Raw genomic sequence first — 24,175 nt, 5'->3', positions numbered from 1 at the left:
GGTCATCATCATATACAAATAGTATGTCATTGGCATTAAAATAACTCAAAAGTGAATCGGAGAGTGGCTCACCTTACACTCCGAAACTAAAAGAAAGTTTATGTTAATTAAAATACTTAATTAAATGCGTTCATTTTTAATTAATTTTAATCTAAATATTAGATTTTTTTTACTTTTTAAAATTATTTATTTATTAAAAAAAAATTTCTTATTTCATTATTATTTAATTTCAAATAAAATGAACATTTAGTGGAACCATATATAAACCATATTTATATTCTAATATAAAGAAAAACAACAAAAAACACAAATATAAATACTTAATAAACAGAATAAATTTATTTTATCAGATTTTTTTAATTTATAGTAATTTAATGTGCCTGGCAATATTTTTAATAAATAAATAAATAAATAAAATAAATAAATAAAAAAGAATAAATAAATAAATAAACAAACAAATGTTTTAAAATAATGTGTAATTAAATTACGTATTATTAAATGATTATGCATGATTAAATGCATTATTTTAATATTTTAATTCATTTTTACTTAATATTTCATTTTGTTTTTATAAAACATACAATATTTTGACAAGGAAATGTAGATTTTATAAATTTCATGAAAATAAAGCATATTTTTACACTGAATTATCATTATTTGAATGTGTCTAAATGATTTACTTCATTAGGTCATCATAAATTTAAATACACAGAAAAATGACTGAATCTGTTTAACGGATTCATCAAAACCAATTTAAAATAAATTGATTACAAATGCGATTGGTTGCTGTGTCGTACAAAATTTAGTGCCAACCAATTGAAATTAGACATGACATATTCACTCACAAGGGCTACTATCGTTAACGAAAATCATACAAAAACATGTTTAAAACTAATTCAGATTAAATTATTAGGTAGGAACTGATCACATGTAATGTACATTAGTCCATTGTGAAATACTCATTAGATTACTATTACTTTTTCTTGGATTGCATGTAAATATTTATAGTAAACTACTTCTAGTGGCATTCACTAATTTTGTACTCTAAAAAGTCTTTTTGTTTGAAAAGACGGAAAAATTTTGGCCGTTTAATATCATTTCCTCATTATTAATGTTTATTCATGTAATGCAGAAATTCTTAAAGATATTTTTACATATATATATTACCCTTAGAACATTTCACTGTTAATTAAATATAGTATTAATTATTTAAAAGTTAAATACACATCATTGACAACAATAGAATGAAATATATGCTTTCTCTATTTATTTTAGATCAGTATGGAACAAAATTATCCAATTGGCTCATTATACTTTACAAGAATTACAATAGATTACATAGATTGAATAGATACAATAGATTACATAGATTACAAAACTACATTGATTACAAAAGTAATCCACAATGTAATCAGATTTCACTATACCTAATATTTGTAATCTAGATTACATTAACTAAAATTTTTGTTATGAAATTTATAGTCGATGCTCTTTCGCATTCTTTTCAACGTCAAAATTTAGGAGATTGAATTTTGTATTTAAAGGGATCTCATGTAGATTCAAGTGTCGATTTTTGGTATTTTTCTGGACTTCAAACGAGCCAAGATCATTGCTGTCAATGGAGGATGAGAGAGCTCTCAGGTTTATCTAAAATATCGTAATTTGTGTTCAGAAGACAAATGAAGGTCTTGAGAGTTAAGAATGCCATGAGGGTGAGAAACTATTGACCAAGTTCCATTCCTTGGTGAGCTAACCTTTAAAAAGTAGTTGTGCATCTCGAAATTTGCAGTGCGAACATGGCTGGTGGAAAAACAATTATGCATAATGTTATACACCATGTCCTAACTACATGCAAATATGCAAAACATATCTTTTTTATGTTAAAACAAGTTTCATCCTAATCTTCCGTAACATCCAAACAGTTTCTATTTGCGAGACAAAACAACAGCATAAACCACTATGACAATGATCGCCTCAGGTACTGATTATGTGCTTTATTCAGTGTTAGATGCTCCCAATGTGAGTTTGAACACCATTTTACATGGCATTTCAAGAGTTCACACTTAGATATTGTTTGATAACTGTTAGCAGGTTTGGCATGCTGTCCCGGGAGAGAACCCTGAGCTCGGAGATAGGTGAGCCCAGGGCTCCCGCCTGGTCCATAGAGCATATGAGGGGAGTACGAGATCAGGTGGTTCTCGAGAGCTCCCCGTGGTAAATGAAGAAAGGAGGAGAAGGGGTGGATGGGGGGTTTCTTCGGAAAACGAAGATAAGAGAGTAGTTCTAGCTAGGCTACTTATCGTGAGTTGGGGTTAATCTGATTGGTTAACTAGTGAATGTAGATGAGTGGACAGCGGCAGTCAATCATATCACGTGCTCCTCTCGAAATTAGTTTGTGAAACTTTACTTATCACCATACTACTGAAAGCAGCAGCAGATAGTTGACCTCAGAGCTTGAAATTAAAAAACTAGCAACGGTTTGAAAATAAAAGTCAGATCTGTGCCTCATCATTATGTTAAAGAGGTTTGCCATGTTTTAATTAAATTATAACCCTTACCATTTCATTCTGTGGCTTGTATTTAAATGAATGGTAGGTATTTAAATGTTTCTGTCGTGTCACGTGTTGTGCGAACAGACAATTTGTTTGCATGACGTGTGGTTATGACATGGTGTAAGAAAAAAAAAAATGACAATGGCTGACTCAAGTCTCTAAAAAAAGGCAATGTTTTAAAGCAGAAACATGTAAGCGTGCTAGTCATCCTACCTTAAACTCCTTCTCGATGTTAGCCAGCTTGGCGAGCTCATTGCTCAACTCCAACGCTGTCAACACCGGGTCTTCGCTGGATAAAGACAGATACGCCGGGCTGGCGAGTCCACGGTACGCATTAATCCTAGAGCGCGAGTGGCTAAACGAATCTTTCCTCTGCTTCTCCGTGCAGTCCGCGCACTTACAGAAATAATCGTGCGGGCGCTCAATCCTGGCGCCCTTTAACAGCAGCATGTGCACCACCTCGTACTTCTGACAGTGCGCAGCCAAAATAATAGGCGTGATATCAGGAGAAAACCGTGTCCCGTCCTCGTCGTATGAGTAGAAATCATCATCCTGCAGCTCACAGGGGCTGCGGGTCAATCGTTCGCCGTCTCCAAAAGACGGATGTCCCAGCAGGGCCTCCACAATACGCACGTAACCTTTGGAAATGGCCAGCAGGAGGGCGTCCCCGACTCGGGCCAGGTTGTCCCGCCGCAGGAGCAGCTCGGTGACCTCCAGGTGCTCGTTTCCGACGGCCAGCTGCAGTCCGTTTTGACCCATATAATCCACACAGTTCACGTTGAGAGTGGGAGATTCTTCCAACATCTTGCGGACCACAGGGATGTTGCCATATTCGGCTGCATCCAGAAAGCGCTCTTCCTCTGGGGTGAGGTTTGTGCCGCGGGCATTGAACATGAACGCTGGTCCACGGATGGCTTGCCGGCGACCCTTTTCTCTTGGGAGGGTCATCCTGCGATGGGGGAAATTTTCAGAGGATTTCCTGCAAGTCAAAAGAGCAATCATTTTAGAGTCAGTAATGGTCTGCACATTTTGCTCCGAATTAAAGGTTTGTATCTTGAAAATTTGAGTGGACATCTTGTAGCTCACTTTTTTCCATAAATTCTATAAATATGCAAGAAATGTAGTTCTAAATTATAAAAATTTGTAGAACAAGAAGATCAGAACTGCAAGTTAGAATTGCAAGATATAAACTCATATATTATATACTTATACATAAGATATACACAATTTTGACTTCATGCCGTGCAGTTTTGATGTTTTCTCAGAATAGGAATACTTGCAACTCAATTATCACAATTGCAATTTTAGGCTTTGTTGTAATTACTCTCAGTTTTTTTGCAAAATTAGTTTATATATCACAATTTGAACGTTTTTCTCTCAAAATAAAAAGAAATGCAGTTGTAGAAAAAAAGGACATAAAAAAGCTCAGTTTAAGAAAAACATCAGAACTGCAAGCTAGGTATGCAAAATATAAACTCAGAATTCTAAAACTTTTGATGTTTCTTTAGAATTCTAAATATTTGCAACTCAATTACCACAATTGCAATTTTAGGCTTTCCTGCAATTACTCTCGGTTCTCTGCGAAATTTGATTATATGTCACAATTCAACGTTTTTTCTCTCTAAAAAGAAATGCAGTTGTAGTTTCAGAAAAGAAATGCAGATTTTCTCAACAAAAAAAAAACGAAATGCATTTTTTCCTCAAGAAATGCAGCTTCTGAAAAAAAAGAAGTGCAGATTTTCTTTAAAAAAAAAGAAATGCATATTTTCACAAAAATAATGCAGTTTTTCCTCAAAAAGAAAAAGTTTTTCTCAAAAAAATGCAGTTTTTCTCAAAAACAGAAATGCAGTTAAAAAAAGAAATGCAGTTTTTCTCCAAAAAAAAGAAATGCAGTTTTTCTCTAAAAAAAGAAATGCAGTTTCTCAAAAAAAAAGAAATGCAGTCTCTCAAAAAAAGAAATGCAGTTTTCTCCAAAAAAAAGAAATGCAGTTTCTCAAAAAAAGAAATGCAGTTTTTCTCTAAAAAAAGAAATGCAGTTTCTCAAAAAAAAAAGAAATGCAGTCTCTCAAAAAAGAAATGCAGTTTTTCTCTAAAAAAAGAAATGCAGTCTCTCAAAAAAAGAAATGCAGTTTCTCAAAAAAAGAAATGCAGTTTTTCTCTAAAAAAAGAAATGCAGTTTCTCAAAAAAAAAAGAAATGCAGTCTCTCAAAAAAAGAAATGCAGTTTTTCTCTAAAAAAAGAAATGCAGTCTCTCAAAAAAAGAAATGCAGTTTTTCTCTAAAAAAAGAAATGCAGTTTCTCAAAAAAAAAAGAAATGCAGTCTCTCAAAAAAGAAATGCAGTTAAAAAAAGAAATGCAGTTTCTCCAAAAAAAAGAAATGCAGTTTCTCAAAAAAAGAAATGCAGTTTTTCTCTAAAAAAAGAAATGCAGTTTCTCAAAAAAAAAAAGAAATGCAGTCTCTCAAAAAAGAAATGCAGTTTCTCAAAAAAAAAAGAAATGCAGTCTCTCAAAAAAAGAAATGCAGTTTTTCTCTAAAAAAGAAATGCAGTCTCTCAAAAAAAGAAATGCAGTTAAAAAAAGAAATGCAGTCTCTCAAAAAGAAATGCAGTTAAAAAAGAAATGCAGTTTCTCAAAAAAAAGAAATGCAGTCTCTCAAAAAAAGAAATGCAGTCTCTCAAAAAAAGAAATGCAGTTTCTCAAAAAAAGAAATGCAGTTTCTCAAAAAAAGAAATGCAGTTTCTCAAAAAAAAAGAAATGCAGTCTCTCAAAAAAGAAATGCAGTTTCTCAAAAAAAGAAATGCAGTTTCTCAAAAAAAAAGAAATGCAGTCTCTCAAAAAAGAAATGCAGTTTTTCTCAAAAAAAGAAATGCAGTTTCTCAAAAAAAGAAATGCAGTTTCTCAAAAAAAGAAATGCAGTTTCTCAAAAAAAGAAATGCAATTTCTCAAAAAAAGAAATGCAGTTTCTCAAAAAAAGAAATGCAGCAGTTTCTCAAAATAAAAGAAATGCAGTTTTTCTCAAAGAAAAGAAATGCAGTTTTTCCTCAAAAAAAAAAAAAGAAATGTAGTTTCTCAAAAATAATTGTTGTAAATTTTAAGAATTTTAAGAAAAAAGTTAGAACTGCAAGCTAGGCATGAAGTTAAATTAGCAAGAACTCACAAGGCTGACTTAATGATTAAACAAATGCAACTCAATAATCACAATTGCAATTTTAAGCTTTCCTGAAATTACTCTCGATATTTTGAGAAATTAGTTTCTATATCACAATTCAAACATTAAAAATTCACAATCAAAACAATCAATTTTAGCCTTTCCTGTTACTTTACTTTTTTTGTTAAATTAGTTTATATCTATCTTAATAGTTTATTTTATATTTAAAACTTTTTTCTCTCTCTAAGACTCTAAGACACAAATATGCAATTGCAAGATGTAGCATTAAATCAGAAAAAAGTTTAAATCTAAACATATTAGCATAGTAAATAAAAAAACAAGCATATATTAGAGTCCGACCCTATGCTTCAAGCTCATCCAAGTGATGTCCTGGTGAATTGGCTGCTCGGTTAAAACTGATTTCAGCCTTTGACGAGCATCCAACAAGTCTGGTGTCTCACTGAGAGCTGACAAGTAGTGTATCATCAGGGACGCGATCTTGCGATCCAGTCCCGCTGAAAGCGAGATCCCCCTCAGGATTTTAATAGCTTTTTAATGAAACGCAACAGATGCCAATCAGACTACAGGTGGGTGTCTTATTGGAGTGACGTCTGTGCTAAAGTCAAGCTGAGTCACTTTCGGTAAGACCTTCAAGTGAACACAACTAACAATAACAACAAGAGGGAATTGAGTTTATATTGGTTCACAAAACATTTATAGTGATGCGTAATAAAAGATGTCGAGGTCTTGGCCTTGTGGCTAGTTCACAAACTCATAATGATATCTTTTAACATTGTGATGCTAACAGGAATAATATAGGTGTATATTCAGCCAGTTCGGTCTGATCACTCTGCTATACAGTACTGTGCTCTACACTGTAAAAAAGTGCTGGGTTCCACACAATTGATTTGTGTTGGGACACCATGAAGGAATTAAGTTCACCTATTAGATTTTTCGGTCCCACTTTATATTAAGTGTCCTTAACTACCATGTTGCATCAAATGTACATGCAATGTACTTACTGTGTTCATAATGTACTTGAGAACACTTGTGGTGCTCTTGAGTTGGGATAGGGGTAGGGTTATGGAGGTTTGGTGGTGTGGCTAGGTTTAAGGGTGGGTTAAGGTGTAAGGGATGGTCAACAGTGTATTTACAAATGTAATTACAGAAATTAATACAGATGTAATTACATACAGGTATTTAACCAAGCATAAGTACACAGTAAATACATGTATTTACACAGTAAGTACATTGTACCAAACTATTAATTCATGTGTAAGTAAATTTTAGTTAAGGCCACTTAATATAAAGTGGGACCGATTTTTCAAATTGATGTGGATTGAACATAAAACAATTAAGTTGTCCCAAAAAAAACTCAAGAATTGGGTTGTTTCAACTTATTTTAAATAAGTAGTGTGAACAAACAGCATTTTTTGGAGTGTACGGCTGCACTATACTGGAAAAATATGCCATATACGATTCGCTGTTGAGCAATAACAAAATGTCCTACAATATAGCATTTCTCAAAAAAAATGGCATTTTTATCAGCTATGTTTTAAAATCAGCTGTTTAATTAATGATTTTAAAATAAACAGGTAAAGCTATTTTTCAGATTGAATTAATTATAACTATAAATTGTCAACATGTAAATATTTAGTCTTTAAAACACTATGAGTGTAAACCTTAGCAGATATTCTGACTCTGATCACCTGGAATCCCAATGTGATTGGTCAAATTTAGATAATAAATGTCAAATAAATGTAATTTATCACAAATGTCTGCGATACGAGTATTGCATATACAATACTATGATTGCAATAACGATGATTGTGCTGCTATTTACAGTCTCAAATAGTAAAATAGTAAAATATTATTTACTGTCATCATGGCAAAGATAAAATAAATCAGTTATGAGAGTTATTAAAACTATTATGTTTAGAAATGTTAAACAGAGATTGGGAAAAAAATAAACAGGGGGGCTAATAATTCTGACTTCAACTGTTTGTGTGTGTGTGTGTGTGTGTGTGTGTGTGTGTGTGTGTGTATATATATATATATATATATATATATATATATATATATATATATATATATATATATATATATATATATATATATATATATATATATATATATATATATATATATATGTATGTATGTATTTGTAGTTGCAAGAATTGTAGATGTGAATTCAAAGAATATCATAAAAAAATTCTGACCTGTAAGGTATAAAGTCAGATTTTCAAGATATAAACTCACAATTCTTATTATACAAACTTTATACCTTTGATTTTTATGTTCTCATAGAATTTGCCATATTTGCAACTTAATCACAATAACAATTTTAGGCTTTCCTGCACTTAATAACTCACAATTTATGTAAAATCAGTTTAAATATTGAAATTCTAACTTGTTTTTTTTCCTCAAAACTGGTAGGACACAGGTGTCATGGTGGCACGATCGCCTAACAGCAAGAAGGTCACTGGTTCGACCCTCGGCTGGTTCAGTTGGCATTTCTGTGTGGAGTTTGTATGCTCTCCCCGTGTATGCATGGGTTTCCTCTGGGTGCTCCGGTTTCCCCCACAAGTCCAAAGACATGTGGTATAGGTGAATTGAGGAAACTAAATGTTCCGTAGTGTATGAGTGTGAATGGGAGTGTATGGGTGTTTTCCAGTGATGGTTTGCAGCTGGAAGGGCATCCGCTGCATAAAGCATATGCTGGATAAGTTGGCGGTTCATTCCGCTGTGACGACCCCAGATTAATAAAGTATTAATAATTAAGCCGAAAAGAAAATTAATAAATGAATTTTAAGACACAGATGTAAAGTCATAATTCAGAAAAAAACATGGAGATGAGAGATAGTACCATTATATTAAATTACATTATATCAATATTAAAAAATATTTTGCTGCTTGTTCAGACTACGTAGTGTATTTAAAATGAGCTGAAACAACACAATTCTTGAGATTTTTGGGGACAACCTAATTGTTTTATGTTCAAACCACTTGACAACATGAATGAATTATGTGTACTGAAGATATTAACATTAGATATTAACAGTTTGGAGTTCAATTTATTCAATTCTGCAAGATAAAAACTCCCAATTTTGAGCCAGAAAGTAAGAACAATGAGATGTAAATTCATCCAAGCAAGCAAGTCTATAAAAAGTGCGCTATAAAAATTCTAAATTACCTTTATATATTTATGATGGAAAACAAGCTAACGTTTGTTTTCACACATTTTAACAACCATTACTTTAAACAAGTACTGATTTTCCTACAAATAAGCTGCATTAAAGTCTCAAAAATGCACCAACACTGGTTACTGAGCCAAAATTAAATGAAGTTTTAAATCAAATGATCTGCTTATCACAATATAATCCATAAAAGCACACATTGCCGGCAAATCTCATGAGCACATGAAAACTAAAAAATGCAAATGAAATCATATTCATACTGCTGTCATTCAGGACATCAAACAGCTTCAGCTCAATTCCCATTGATAAGGCAATGTTTGAGTAAATGAGGCCAGAGTTTGTTTAGGGTCTGAATTTATAGTCTGAAATGAGATGGAACCCGGTCTGCAGCATTTACTTGAGCGGGGAAATTCATTTCACACAGCTCAGGTCTCTGGAGGGCCACGTCACAAGAGACCGGAGACCAGGAGAAGCATTCAGCTTCAAATTTGCAGCACAAACCCTTCATGCAAACACTTCTACCGTGACAATTCAATAAACGCAAAGCCCTCGCCCTCCCCGAAAACCCCAGGACTCTAACCAACAAGCCAAAATGACTTTAATCTGCGCTGGAGAGAGGTATGAATTAATGAGAAGGTTAAACTCCTTATCTAATGTCCTGTGACTTGTAATGGCAAATTATTTTCTTCCTGTTCATTTATTAATTCATTTTCTTTTCGGCTTAGTCCCTTTATTAATCTGGGGTCGCCAACAGCAGAATGAACCGCCAACTTCGCACATGTTTTACACAGCAGATGCCTTTCCGGCTCCAACCCATCACTGGGAAACATCCATTCACACTCATACACTACGGACAATTTAGCTTACCCAATTCACCTGTACCGCATGTCTTTGGACTTGTGGGGGAAACTGGAGCACCCGGAGAAAACCCACGCCAACACAAGGAAAACATGCAAACTCCACACAGAAACGCCAACTGACCAAGCCGGGGCTCAAACCAGTGACCTTCTTGCTGTGACAAGCCGGGGCTCAAACCAGTGACCTTCTTGCTGTGAGGCAATCGCAATCAAGCTGAATTAATCAACACTTTCCAAATAGTTAGAGTTATTCACGCATCTGATGAAACTGTATTTATATTGCACAATTTATTACAGAAAAACAGAATATTGCAACGTTCGATATTTCCAATATCATGCAGCCCTAGATGATTTCATATCTATGCAAATTTAGTTTTTTTCTTCACCAGCTTTCAAACAGCGAATAATCCTGTGAAGCAATTGATTTGTAGCATTGTTTCTCATAACTGGTGAAAAAGGGCTTGTGTATCTTTAAATACAAATGAGCTTCTGCTCCACACCCCTTTTCTAAAATGGGCGGAGCCTTCATAGCAATACACCTGCATGTGTTTTAAGGTCTTGCCAGTTCAAAACACTGATTCTGTTTACCAGCCCAATCTCACAAGAAAACGTAACTACGAATTGTCAGAAAAGTGGCCAATTTGTATGAGTCTTTACTATTTCATTTGTACAAAAACATACCATTTTTAAAAGGAGGCGCACCCCCAAACACCACCCCTAAACACAAACATCATAAGGAGATAAGCAAATTGTAGTAAACTGTACAAATTAAAACATACACATTTATATTAATTAGTGTCTAACTCAAAAAGTTACGAACTGTCAGAAGACTGTGTTGGATATAGTGCCACTAATGGTAAAAATAAATTAATTCTATTTTTATAATCAGACTTGATAAAAACAGTCTGCAGAAACACTTTGATTGACATTCTTCCTTTGTACGTGTCATCAAAGGGTAAAAGCCCCGCCCATTAGTGAAAATCTGTCCCCCATTTGTCTTGGAATCTGCCAATATGCTTATAGACAGGCATATATATATATATATATATATATATATATATATATATATATATATATATATATATATATATATATATATATATATATATACAATGGAAGTCAAAATTATTAGCCCCCTTTGAATTTTGTTTTTCTTTTTTTAATATTTCCCAAATTATGTTTAACAGTTCAAGGAAATTTTCACAGTATGTCTGATAATATTTTTTTCTTCTGGAGAAAGTCTTATTTGTTTTATTTTGGCTAGAATGAAAGTAGTTTTTAATTTTTTAAAAATCCATTTTAAGGTCAAAATTATTAGCCCCTTTAAGCAATTTCTTTTTTCGTTAGTCTACAGAACAAACCATCCTTATACAATAACTTGCCTAATTACCCTAACCTGCCTAGTTAACCTAATTAACCTAGTTAAGCCTTTAAATGTCACTTCAAGCTGTATAGAAGTGTCTTGAAAAATATCTAGTCAAATATTATTTACTGTCATCATGGCAAAGATAAAATAAATCAGTTAATAGAAATGAGTTATTAAAACTATTATGTTTAGAAATGTGTTGAAAAAAAATCTGCTCTCCATTAAACAGAAATTGGGGGAAAAAACAAACAGGGGGGCTAATAATTCTGACTTCAACTGTAAATGTATATATTTTAGCGACTCCTCTAACTACACTCACACACACAGGTTGCCAGATTGTCTTGCAATGTTAGCTGCTCAGCTAATATTTACGTTTGTAATATTTATTTCATTTGTGATAAATAAAAACCATTACATGTGCACTTTTAAAACTCTGAATCTGTCTCAATTCATCTCATTTTATTTAAATAGGCAGAGTTGTCCACCAAAGCAACCTGAGGTGCTGAAATATAATTGAGTAAACTAGCAGTGGGCTGTTTATAGAGATCAAAACAAAGACAGACATTCTGACACGGGACGCACATTTTCAAATAAAAAAATAACTGACTTTAGCATTGTTTTTCAGATAAACAAGTATGTTCGCTTAGCATTTTTCATAAACATCTGCAAACATATGGTATTTTTTATGTATTAGAAGCTTTTTAGAAATTTCTCATTGACTTGAATCCCTCAGAGAGAGATTGAGAAGAGAGCAAAAAATATGAGCTGAAGCTATTTCTATTCCCTCTATTAAAACGCCCTCTCCATTATTCTGAAAAATGGATCGATGGACATGAATTATGCAGCTTGTGGTTAATCAGGTGCAAAACGCAATAGTTTAAACTTGCTTGAAATGTTCAAACGTGTTCTGCTACGTACACGTGTCCATCGCCATGCAGCAATGCTTCACAGAGATGCATAATGAAGACGCATCTGTCATTGGCCAGCCCTGTTTATTCAGAAAGAACACACTGTCTTTGAACATTAAAAAACACATCTGTGGGTATTTCAAGGCACAATCAGAGGTAATGAGCGACATCAGTCATGCAAATGGTCATTTTGACTCAGCGATTGTATTGAAAGACATTGCACTTGTGAATTAATGATCACGTCCATGCTGAAACCCAAATGTCAGCACTGAGGTTATAAATCAAGATTCGGAAACTGACAGGGATCACACACTTAATCTGCATGCTGTATCTCTGTAATTGATCACACTTATGAATTTCATATGAATAAATAAACAGCCAATAAATACTCACATTCACATCAAAGTAAACAACCAGCTTGGATTGGGTTTTTTTTATAAATAAATAGTATAATAATATAGTATTTAGTAGTAATAGTATAATATTAACTGATGGATGGATGAATGGATGGATGGATGGATGGATGGACGGATCTATCTATCTATATATCTATCTATCTATCTATCTATCTATCTATCTGGATGGATGGATGGATGGATGGACGGATCTATCTATCTATCTATCTGGATGGATGGATGGATGGATGGATGGATGGATGGATGGATGGATGGATGGATGGATGGATGGATAGATAGATAGATAGATAGATAGATAGATAGATAGATAGAAAGATAGATAGATAGATAGATAGATAGATAGATAGATAGATAGATAGATAGATAGATAGAAAGGTTGATTGATTGATTGAGTGATAGACAGACAGACAAACAGACTGACTGACTGACTGATTAATTGATTGATTGATTGATTGATTGATTGATTGATTGATTGATTGATTGATTGATTGATTGATTGATTGATTGATTGATTGATTGGACATTTATGCACCACTAGACCATCTGAGTAAAATATTATCTTATAATTTTTTTATGTAATATACTATCTATATTAATTGCGATATATATTTTCTATTTTTGCAAAATTAAATGTTTGTTAGACCTTTACTCATCACTCACTTGAGGAATCCTTGAGGAGTTTCTTTCTTCTCTTGAACATAAAAGAAGAGGTTTTGAGAAATGTTGGAAATCTTTAACTATTGACTTCCATTAATGTTTTTTCATACTATGGATGTGGATGGTTACAAGTTTTCAGCTTTATTCAAAATAGTTTATTTCGTGTTCAACAGATTAAAAGAAATTCAAAAAGGTTTGGAACCACTTGAGGAGAATAAATAGTCAGTAAAATATTATATTATAATATTTTGATTATATTATAAAATCATAATTTTTTTATAAATTAAAAAACTATTTATACGATCTTTAAATACCAAGAATATGATAACCTGAACAAAAACATAATACAATATAACATATGTTTGGAATAAAACATAATAAAATCTGGAATAAAAGAGAATTTAAGGGGGGAAAGAAGCGGAATGAATCGCCAACTATTCCAGGAAATGTTTTACGCAGCGGAAGCCCTTCCAGCTGCAACCCAGTACTGGGAAACACCCATACACACTCATACACTATGGCCAATTTCGTTTACTCAATTCACTTATAGCGCATGTCTTTGGACTGTGGGGGAAACCGGAGCACCCGGAGGAAACCCACACCAACACAGGGAGAACATGCAAACTCCACACAGAAATGCCAACTGACCCAGCCAGGACTCAAACCAGCGACCTTCTTGCTGTGAAGTGATAGTGCTGATGTTGCAGAACTGTACATCAAGTTATACATTCACATGCATAAATGCATGGTTGAGTTAGTAAGCCTATGTGTGGTTCATGTGTTTGTGTGGTAGGGTGAATTTGGGTAATTTGGGACACTTTTTGACTTCAGATATCTATTTCAATGTCTTTCTAAATAATTAGAACAACATATTAGACTTTTCTGAAATCCCTAAGATGTTTTCTAGCCACATAAGAAAAAGTAAAATAGATATTATACAGAAAAGAGCCATGGAATAAGTATTAGTATTAAGAATTCTGCCTGAATTTGATAATCTGGGACAGGTCACTTTGTAATCTGGGCCAGAAAAGGTATACATTTGCCATATTTATGCATGCAAACACAATTTTACCATTTATCTAAACATTTATTTATGAAAACATGCAGATTTATTAACAAAGAGTACTGACTGGCTGTTGCTGTGTTTATTTCTGCGGTGTAAAAGCCTGACAGATTAATCCATATAGTGTAAAACCTATAAACTCCATCTCAATATGATATTTATTGGCCAGCCCTAATGTATAGCCAAGCTGGTATTATATTTACTGCACAGTCCTACTGTATAGCATGCTTTTAGTCTTCTCATTTTAGGCAGCAAGTCAAAGTGTTGAAGCAGATCCATGTGGAAGCTACCAGTCATGATAATGGGCACTGCATAAATGCATCTGTCAAATGCATACATGCAAATACTCTGTATAACTGCTAACATTCATGAAATTCAGTACAATTTTGATAGATTGTGGTAAGTAAAGTGTGGTAAACAGATATTGTGCTTAATAATATAATTTTAGAAAAGTATTTAAACAGGGAAATCATATTAGCAGCCAAAGACTACCAAAGAACATCATTATTTGCATTCAATTAAATAGTGCTAATGTTATTTTGAATTCATACTTGCATGCGATTTCAGACCGAATATTCAAAATAGTGTTGTAAACGTTTTAGGGTCTGTGTCGCTGTTAAAAATGAACAATTTTGAGAATATAAAGCCAACTTTACCTCATTTTTTGATAGTGTAGATCGCATGTGAAACATATTTAGTAATAAATCCCTGCTGAAAAATCTAATCTTAAACCAGCCTAGGCTGGTTGGCTGGTTTTAGCTGGTCGACCAGCCTGGTTTTAGAGGGGGTTTGGCCATTTCCAGGCTGGTTTCCAGCCATTTCCAGCCTGGTCTTAGCTGGTCAGGCTGGAAAATGACCAGCTAAATCCAGCTAAAACCAGCTTGACCAGCCTGGTTTAAGCTGGACATAGCTGGTTTGGCTGGGCTCCCAACCTGTCTAGGCTGGTCAAGCTGGTTTTAGCTGGTCATTTTCCAGCCTGACCAGCTAAGACCAGGCTGGAAATGGCTGGAAACCAGCCTGGAAATGGTCAAAACCCCTCTAAAACCAGGCTGGTCGACCAGCTAAAACCAGCCAACCAGCCCAGGCTGGTTTAAGCTGTTTTTTTCAGTAGGGATAGGTCGATTTCATATCTTGCTAGCAATGATTTCATAGCTAGCTATTTGTTTACATCTTGAACAATTTGACAAAACTATTATCTTTTTCATCTAATATTTTTCAGCTGGATTTTTCTTTTTCTCACACATCAGATATTGCGGATTGAATGATTGATTGACAGAAATATGTTTATTTTTTAGTTTATTCATTGTTTATTTTTGTCTCTATATCCTAATAGACTATTACAGTACACAAATCTGAGTTGGACAAATTGCCTTCCCCCAGGTGGCGCTTTAAGGCTCATTCAAAGCTTATATTAGTAATAATAATGGAAATTTTAAGACATCATTTAGCATTTCAGCTGCATTTCTAAGTTGCTACTTACAGAAAAGATAATCAATATTACAGTATTTCAACAAGACCAATGACTTAAATCCATCCTAATGTACTTCCTTTAATCAAATCTCACTTGATATGACACCAATTGTGATGTTTTAAAGTATTTACCCTATGTAAAATACAAAAATGTGACTTTTTATGACAACATTTTTCCCTCACTAGTTGATTTTACTGCTTGTAGAGTTGTAAATATGCAGACTCACATGTTGTAGCGGTAATATCCTGAGGACTCTCTGACGGTCTTGACGGATTTCAGGTGATGTGCGTCCACACCGCCGTTCTCCTCTTTCCAGCACTGCTCATCTTCATCCTCGGAAAACGACACTCTTTTCTGGTATTTGGATCCTCTGGCTTTCATGGACATCCAGACAGCGACGGTGAGAGAGAGAGCGGCTCCAGGACTCCAGCGCGGCTCACTGCGGGTGCTGCTCCGACTCCAGCATCTGTGATAGTGTGTGTGTGTGTGTGTGTGTGTGTGTCATGACGGAAAGAGAGAGAGGAGAGAGTGAGAGAGAGAGAGAGAGAGAGAGAGAGAGAGAGAAAGAGAGAAAGAGAAAGAGAGAGAGAGAGAGAGAGAGAGAGAGAGAGAGAGAGAGGGGGTCCAGCATCCCTGCCCGCGTCACATCCAGTCAGATAAAGAGTCACAGGCTAATCAAGGCACTGTGTGTTTAATTAATTAGCTTTTTGTGTCAGCACTTTCACTGTTTATTGTTTAAGACTGTGCCAAGAATTTAAGGATTAAAAAAAAAAAAAAAAATGAAATTCTGCCAAAATGAAGCTATTTTAAATGCTTTCATTTATTTATAAGTATACTATTTTAAATAAAAGGATCAGACTGTATTTTAATTGCTAAACTTTTGCTATATTTTATATATTAGCTTAATTTTTTTGTATATCATTGTCAAAAATCTATTGTGGAAATACATAATGTTAAATCTATTGTAATATAATAATTCATTCATTCATTCATTTTCTTTTCGGCTTATTCCCTTTATTAATCCGAGGTCGCCACAGCGGAATGAACCGCCTACTTATCCAGCACATGTTTTATGTAGCAGATGCCCTTCCAGCCGCAACCCATCACTGGGAAACATCCATTCACATTCATTCACACACATATACTACAGACAATTTAGCCTACCCAATTCACCTGTACCACGTGTCTTTGGACTTGTGGGGGAAACCAGAGCCCCCGGAGGAAACCCACGCCAACATGGGGAGAACATGCAAAGTCCACAGAGAAATGCCAACTGACCCAGCCAAGGCTCTAACCAATGACCTCCTTGCTGTGAGGCGACAGCACTACCTACTGCGCCACTGCATCGCCAATTATATATATTATATACACACACATATATATATATATACAACGGTTCTGTTATTACCTTCTGTATTACCCACATAGAGTGACAGCAGATCAATAAACTCACTACAGATTGACAAATATTGCAGCTGTTGGACAACATAATGTACTGTTGAGGCTTTTTCAGGTGAGAATGTAGTTGTTTTGCAACTATGTAGTTTATTTATAAGGACAGTGCCTATTTTAAATATTTATAATTTCGGAGATACAACGCCATCCACAAGATGGCGACAGAGACAGCATAATAAACCCTTGGAGGAGAAACACCTAGCGTAATTTTAAACTTCAGCTGAACAAATCATTATAAAACTGGTAAGTGACTCTCTAAGTCCACCTCTCTATTCTGTATGTTGTAGTGCTGTATTTAAACTATAGTAATTGTAGTCTATTGGGTGTGAGATGGGACTCGCATATTAGGAATGTGTGTATTTTGTGTTGGCCACTCTTTGTGTAACCTTGAGTTACTTTTTGGTTGGCCATTTGTTTGTTTCTAATAAGTCTCCTGTTTACGGTACAGCAGACTAGTTCAGTAAACAGAATGAAAGAAGAAATGCCCGCATGTGTTTAGCATTTTTACTTAACGCAAACACAACAGTAATCTGGTAGTATTTGCGTTGCTTTAGCTTTTTCAGGGTTAATTATTGTGATCTCCCGATTGCAACAGAGAAATACTGGGAAATCTCTGTAGACTGATGACATTTATCAGCCTTATAATCTAAAAATGTCAGCAAAATACCCTGTTTTGTCATCCCGAGAATCACTCAAACTCTAGCTCTAAAGTGACGTGTTTTTAAGCAGCGGTTTCTGCTGTTCTGACGTCAGCTGCATATATGAATGAATAGTGGAAGAAAGTAGTTCCTCATACACAAGGATTTTTAGACTCTCTGAGTTTGATTTTCTTTTTTATAAACACGATTTGCCATCGAACTATTGTATAAACACAATATCACACGAGTAGCAGTGCAATATGGCTGTATATCATCACTGGTGGGGCACTACCGATATAACTACATATCATGATTGGGATGTCATTAAATTTCATATCCATGTAATGACAGATGTCCCAAATTTTTTGACAATGTAGTGTGTGTCTGTGTGTGTACAGTAGCAAATGTTTCGGTAACGTATTACAGTTTCATCTTTCTACATATGTGTAAAACATCATATAAAATTGATAAAACAAACAAAAATGCTGATGTTTCTGAATATCAATTAGCAAGACTGCGATTCCTTTTGTCCTCAGACGTCTTTTTGAGATAATTGAAGAAAACGTGAAGGGATTGATTATACAAGAGAAAGCCTAAGGACGTCTTGATCGATAGCAGCGCTGACAGACAATTACCGATGAAATGTTGGGTTGGCTGTGTAGTTTGAGAAACCTCTTCATATGCATTTGATTAACAAAAGGGCAAAGGTCCATCCAATCAATAGCTATTTTTTTGCGATGTTACGATTAATGTGGTGGTTTGCTTTGTGGCTTTGACATGAGAAACCGTTTAGTGCCATTGAGGAACTTATTGTGTTAGACAGGCTCTTCAAAGTAAATCTGAATACATTTTAGCCCGTCAGTAGAGCAAACTCAGCGCTTAACATTGGTCCTTTATAATTATATGGGAACAGAATTATGTCGTCACAATCCGAATTTATAAGTCAAATGCATTGGTAATAGAATTACTTTCAAGCTGGAACTTTATATATTCATAATCAATGCTAAAAATAAATAAATAAATAAATAAATAAATAAATAAATAAATAAATAAATAAATAATAATAAAATTATGGCTATATTGGGCGGCACGGTGGCGCAGTGGGTAGCACAATCGCCTAAAGCAAGGAGGTCGCTGGTTCAAGCCCCGGCTGGGTCAGTTGGCATTTCTGTGTGTAGTTTGCATGCTCTCCCTGTGTTGGCGTGGGTTTCCTCCGGGTGCTCCGGTTTTCCCCCACAGTACAAAGACATGCGGTTTAGGTGAATTGGGTAAGCTAAATTGGCCGTAGTGTGTGTGCAAGAGTGTGTGGATGTTTCCCAGTGTTGGGTTGCGGCTGGAAGAGCATCCGCTGCGAAAACTTTTGCTGGATAAGTTGGCGGTTCATTCCGCTGTGGTGACCTCTGATTAATAAAGGGACTAAGGAAAATATTAGAGTATAAGTACCGATACTGCACTAAAAATGTACGTAAGGGAAAGTAAATGTACACATCTTTAAAACTACTAAGTAAATTACAATTACAGTAGTTTGAGTATTTTTAATTTCTTACTTTACATCGCTGCATGTTACTCAATGATGGAGGATGACAATAGAGAAATGAAGATGCTCTGCGGGCTATTCTTTATCAAGACAACCACAGGATGATGTTTGAGCCTTATGATCAAAGCCCTCCCTTTTTAATCTCCTCTAAAACACACACACACGCATGCACACATAAGAACATTTAATGTCCCACTGTATTGGTCACTTGTATAGAGCAAAAGGCACGGTCGCACTTCAGCAGAATTGAATAGATGTTCAGGCAATATGGAGCGCTGTGTGTGACCTCGTTGAAGAGCTACAGGTATCAAAATGGAAAACAAAAGGAGCCTAGTGAGATGGACATTTAGCAAGAGCAAAACAGCCCTTTTTTTTGAGAAAGAGTTTAAGATTTTAAAGTTTACAAAAGCTGGAAAGGTCAAGTAGGAGTAAAAGACATAGAAATGATATAAGGAATTGCTTTTGATTAGAGGTTACATGCAGTTTTAAACTAATAAACTGTCTTTCAGGGAAAGTGTTTACCCTTCTGAACTCCCAGCATCATTATGTATTTTCCATGGCATGGGTCAGTTTGGTGGGTGGTGAAGTTCATAGTAAAGGTGTTTACTTATTGGAATGAACTGAGAGTCTGATTGAGAGACATGAGGAAATTATAAAAAGATGGACTAACCTGTGCCCTGTCAATGTCTTGTTAAGTGATTTAAAGCCACAGTATAATCAATGTGCTTCAAGGGTAAATCCAGATCTTTGGAAGTGAACTTAATTACAGAACGTAGCATAATGTCACAATAAATTTTAATTTATGTCACTTACATTGTTTGGCAGCATGGTGGCGCAGTGGATAGCACAATCACCTCACACCAAGAAGGTCGCTGGTTCGTGCCCTGGCTGGGTCAGTTGGCATTTCTGTGTGGAGTTTGCATGTTCTCCCTGTGTTGGCGTGGGTTTCCTCCGAGTGCTCTGGTTTCCCACACAAGTCCAAAAACGTAGTATAGGTGAATCGGGTAAGCTAAATTGTCTGTAGTGTATGTGTGTGAATGAGTGTGTATGGATGTTTCGAAGGGCATCCGCTGCATAAAACATTTGCTGGATAGGTTGGCGGTTCATTCCGCTGTGGCGACCCCAGATTAATAAAGGGACTAAGCTGAAAAGAAAATGAATGAATGACTTACTTGGTTTGTCTGTTCATCAATATTACATGGTGATAAACAGATCCTAATCACCTTTCAACCTAATCACTTTTGTCCCATAGAGGAGCATTTAGCACTAGCTTTTCTCTGCAGACTTTACATGTAGTAACTTTTGGCATGGTTTACAGAAGTCTTAAAGGAAAGTCAACACATTTCTTGGTAACACTTTATTTTAGGTCACAATTACAAACCATTAACTAAAACTAGTAGCTCAATAAATTTCTTATTAGCTGCTTATTAGTAGTTGTGAAGGTAGACTATGGGTTTAGGAATTGGGTAGAATTAAGGATCTTGAATAAGATCATACTGTATAAGTACAAATAAACCAACGTAATCTCACGACAATTCGTAACTTTATGATTTAGTGGGTAATTCGTATGAATTCATACGATCTAAAGCTGCAGTCACACAGCACTTTTCTCCCCATGGACTTCCATTCATATGCACGTGAATGCGTCAGACTGGAAACGCAAGCTCATGCGGCAAGTTTCGCAGGTCGCTGCGTTGGATAGTTCAAGCTTCGTGAGCTCTGACTTGCGAAATCACATCACTTGACTGCGTGAGACCAATTGAGGATCAAAACATGACCTCTCTGAACAAAAATTTGAAATATTGAACCAATCCTGCATTTTTAAAAGTCTAATCCCGCCCCTTTTTGCAGCGCCATACAACAGAATTTCGAGTGTGACCGCAGCTTCATTCGTACAATTTAGTAAAATTTGCTCATCACCCAATGAGGGTTGGGTTTAGGGGCAGGGTTGGGTGCCATGCCTCCTTTTTAAAATGAGTTATCGTTTGAACTCCTGCGAATTAGCCACTAAACTGACAAAACGTAAAATACTTAAGTTTTCTTGTGGCATCAGGCTGAATAAACTGTTAAAATCTTAATAATTGGCAGGTAATAAGACAATACTAGATCTGAAATGCCATCACTCTGTTGCACAATTTGTCAATATCGATACCATGTCATAATATTAGGTTGAAGATATGATTATGCTGATGCATGTCTAAGAAGGCCAGACTTAAAGTATCAAATTCATTATCAATATGAATATTAAAATCTCCAACAATTAAAAATAAGGCCAAAACTATTTCGGATCAAAAATTAGCAAATTATTTTGTTAAGTCGGTGTAGTGCCCTGGACGCCTACTGTATTGTGATGGACGCTCACAAAGGACAGGTTTATTAGTAGAATGGTCAGGCAAGCAATGGTCAACTAAGGAACAAACAGATGTATATGGGCAATCCAGCGTCGGGGTCAATAAACAGGCAGATGGTCAAAAGGCAGGCAGCAAACACCATAAACAAACAAAGAAAGTGAGGGTCAAAACACGGTAAAGTAAGGCAAGGGAAACGCATCATAATGTACACACTAACAATTAACAAGACTCAGCACTGAAATGTGTGTGCGTGTGTGTGCTGTGTATATAGTCCTTGTAATCAGTCCATAATGATCCTCCAGCTGTGAGTGTGTGCAATCAGCAGAATCTGAGACAGGTGTGTGTGAGTGGTGCATGACTGGGACTTGTAGTTCATGCAATGGCAGATTTGTAGTCCGTTAGCGATCTGTGTGTTTACCAGTGATGTCCCAGGGTTAGATTGCTAGGGATTGTGACATGTATATACAATGGCCAATATAAATTTAGATTGAGATTTGTTGTTTATATTACACACTGAATTATACAACACTATTACTTAAAAGGAATTATATTTATCGTTTAGTGACACTAAAAATATTACTACATATTATGCCAACGTCTCCACCTTTCCCTTGAAGACAAGACTCGTGTTTATAATGATAGCCTATTTTCTATAAGACAGATTACTGACTATAAAACAGATTACTGGATATAAACCAGATTCTTAATGATACACAATTAGCTGGAATACTCACAAACAAGACAATGTACAATACAGTATATACACATTATAGGATAGTCTCCAGTTCAACACTTTAGATATTTCGTATTAAAATATACAGTTATTATCAATACATTTTTTGGCTACTCTTGTTTTAACGTGTCTTTGTTACACATTACATTTAACCCTAGAACCCTCAGCTTGACCTTAACTATATAGTAAGTACAGTACATATAATTAATCAATATCACTCAGTAGATAAATGAATAGTTCCATTGTAACAAGGAAACCTTAAAAAATGTGTTAATATATTTATACTTCATTACAATCCAGTTTCATTTGACTCCATATTGTCACAGACAATCAGTCTAGTTATGTATCACCAAACAATTATTATCTGAATCCACAAACTTGAATCTGACTGTGCAGAATGGTTTTAGCTACACCACTCAGTCTAATCACAACATCTAAAAACATTGGTCACGCTTTATTTTGATGGTCCGTTTGATGAATTAAGTTACATTGCATCTACATGCCAACTAATTCTCATTATAGATTATAAGTAGACTGTTAGGTTGGGGTTAGGGTTAGGGTTGGGGTTGGGGTTAGGGTTAGTGTAAGTTGACATGTACTTGCTAAGTTTCTTATAGTCAGTTAAATGTCTGTTGAAGGAGCAGTATCAACAGATATTAAGCAGACTAATACTAATACTCAAATGGACCATCAAAATAAAGCGTTACCAAAACATTTTATTGAATTGGGATTGAGGACTGATTGAGTTGATTCCTATTTCTTGTGCTGTTTAATTCACTTGTAATTACTGTTCGGTTCCATTCAAAATGCTTGTCAAATTGGCTCTGCAATTGCTAATTCAGCTTAACGTTTGACATCTAGCAGACATTGATTGATTCAGACATCCAATCTAAATGCTTGAAATCCTTCATTAACTCTCATGTGTCCCAAATCTGAAGAATCTCAGAACATCTTAACCAGTCTCTCATATAACGAATGTACAGTAAATAGCTTAAAAATGACCAAAAAAACTCCACTAATGCATAATAAAAGTGGTGCAAATACATTTTGTAAGTGAAGCAGTGATGGAAAGAGTCCTGAAAAATCATACTCAAGTAAAAAGTACAATTATTTGCTAAAAATGTGGTTAAAATGTAGATAATGTATCATTATGTCATGATTTTACATGGAGGGGCACAATATAATTACCTCTTTCTTAACAACTCATGAACTCCTGTTTTTAAACTGTCCATTATGAAATAGACATGTTTCTGTTGTTTTTCAATGTAAACAAACACTTGACAGACATGAACATTACAGTTGAACACAGTTCAGAAGGAGTTAATGATAATGTGTCCCTTCAAGTAAAGTCATGACATAATGATATAATAATAGCAGGTCATGAGGTCATGTTGATCAATATTAATATACTTCATCATAGAGTGAGTTAGGTTTAGCTTAAATTAAAGTGTTAATTTAAGTGTTAATTAACAAACATGGACTACAGTCAAAAATGGCTTTTGCTGCTTGTTCAAATTATTTTGTGCCTTTTTAAGTCAGCTTAATCGGTTTGTGTTAGGACAACATAAAGTAATTGTGAGGAACCCATAATTTTTTGCAGTGTATGCGCATAATTTAAACGATTAAAGTTAAGTCAACTTAACAGTTCCAAGTTACAATGGGTTTACTGTTTTATTCTGTTAAAGTAAAAGTAAAGTCAACTTGTCACTTTTAAGGGGTGCTCCACAGAGTTTTTTTAAAGCTTGGTTTTGTTTATACGATGCAAAGCAGTGTGTGCTCATGCTTTATTTGTAGAAAATCCTGTTATTTGTTCAAATATCTTACTT

General features: G+C 34.9%; 1 protein-coding gene across 1 annotated transcript in view; it reads right to left on the bottom strand.

Annotated features, from left to right (window-relative positions):
* Positions 1-16,083, bottom strand: part of trpc3 (transient receptor potential cation channel, subfamily C, member 3) — a 63,492-nt gene extending 47,409 nt beyond the window's left edge. The window contains exons 1-2 of the mRNA XM_056472803.1: positions 15,862-16,083; positions 2,766-3,531 (exon numbers count right to left, since the gene is read on the bottom strand). Of these exons, the coding sequence (XP_056328778.1) occupies positions 2,766-3,531; positions 15,862-16,022 (927 nt within the window). The 5' untranslated portion in view covers positions 16,023-16,083. The remainder of the gene's footprint in view (positions 1-2,765; positions 3,532-15,861) is intronic.
* Positions 16,084-24,175: the final 8,092 nt, after the last annotated feature.

Source organism: Danio aesculapii, chromosome 14 (genome assembly GCF_903798145.1).
Source record: "Danio aesculapii chromosome 14, fDanAes4.1, whole genome shotgun sequence".
NCBI lineage: Eukaryota > Metazoa > Chordata > Actinopteri > Cypriniformes > Danionidae > Danio > Danio aesculapii.
The sequence above is the reverse complement of the archived record's forward strand: the minus strand, read 5'-3'. Positions and strand labels throughout refer to the sequence as shown.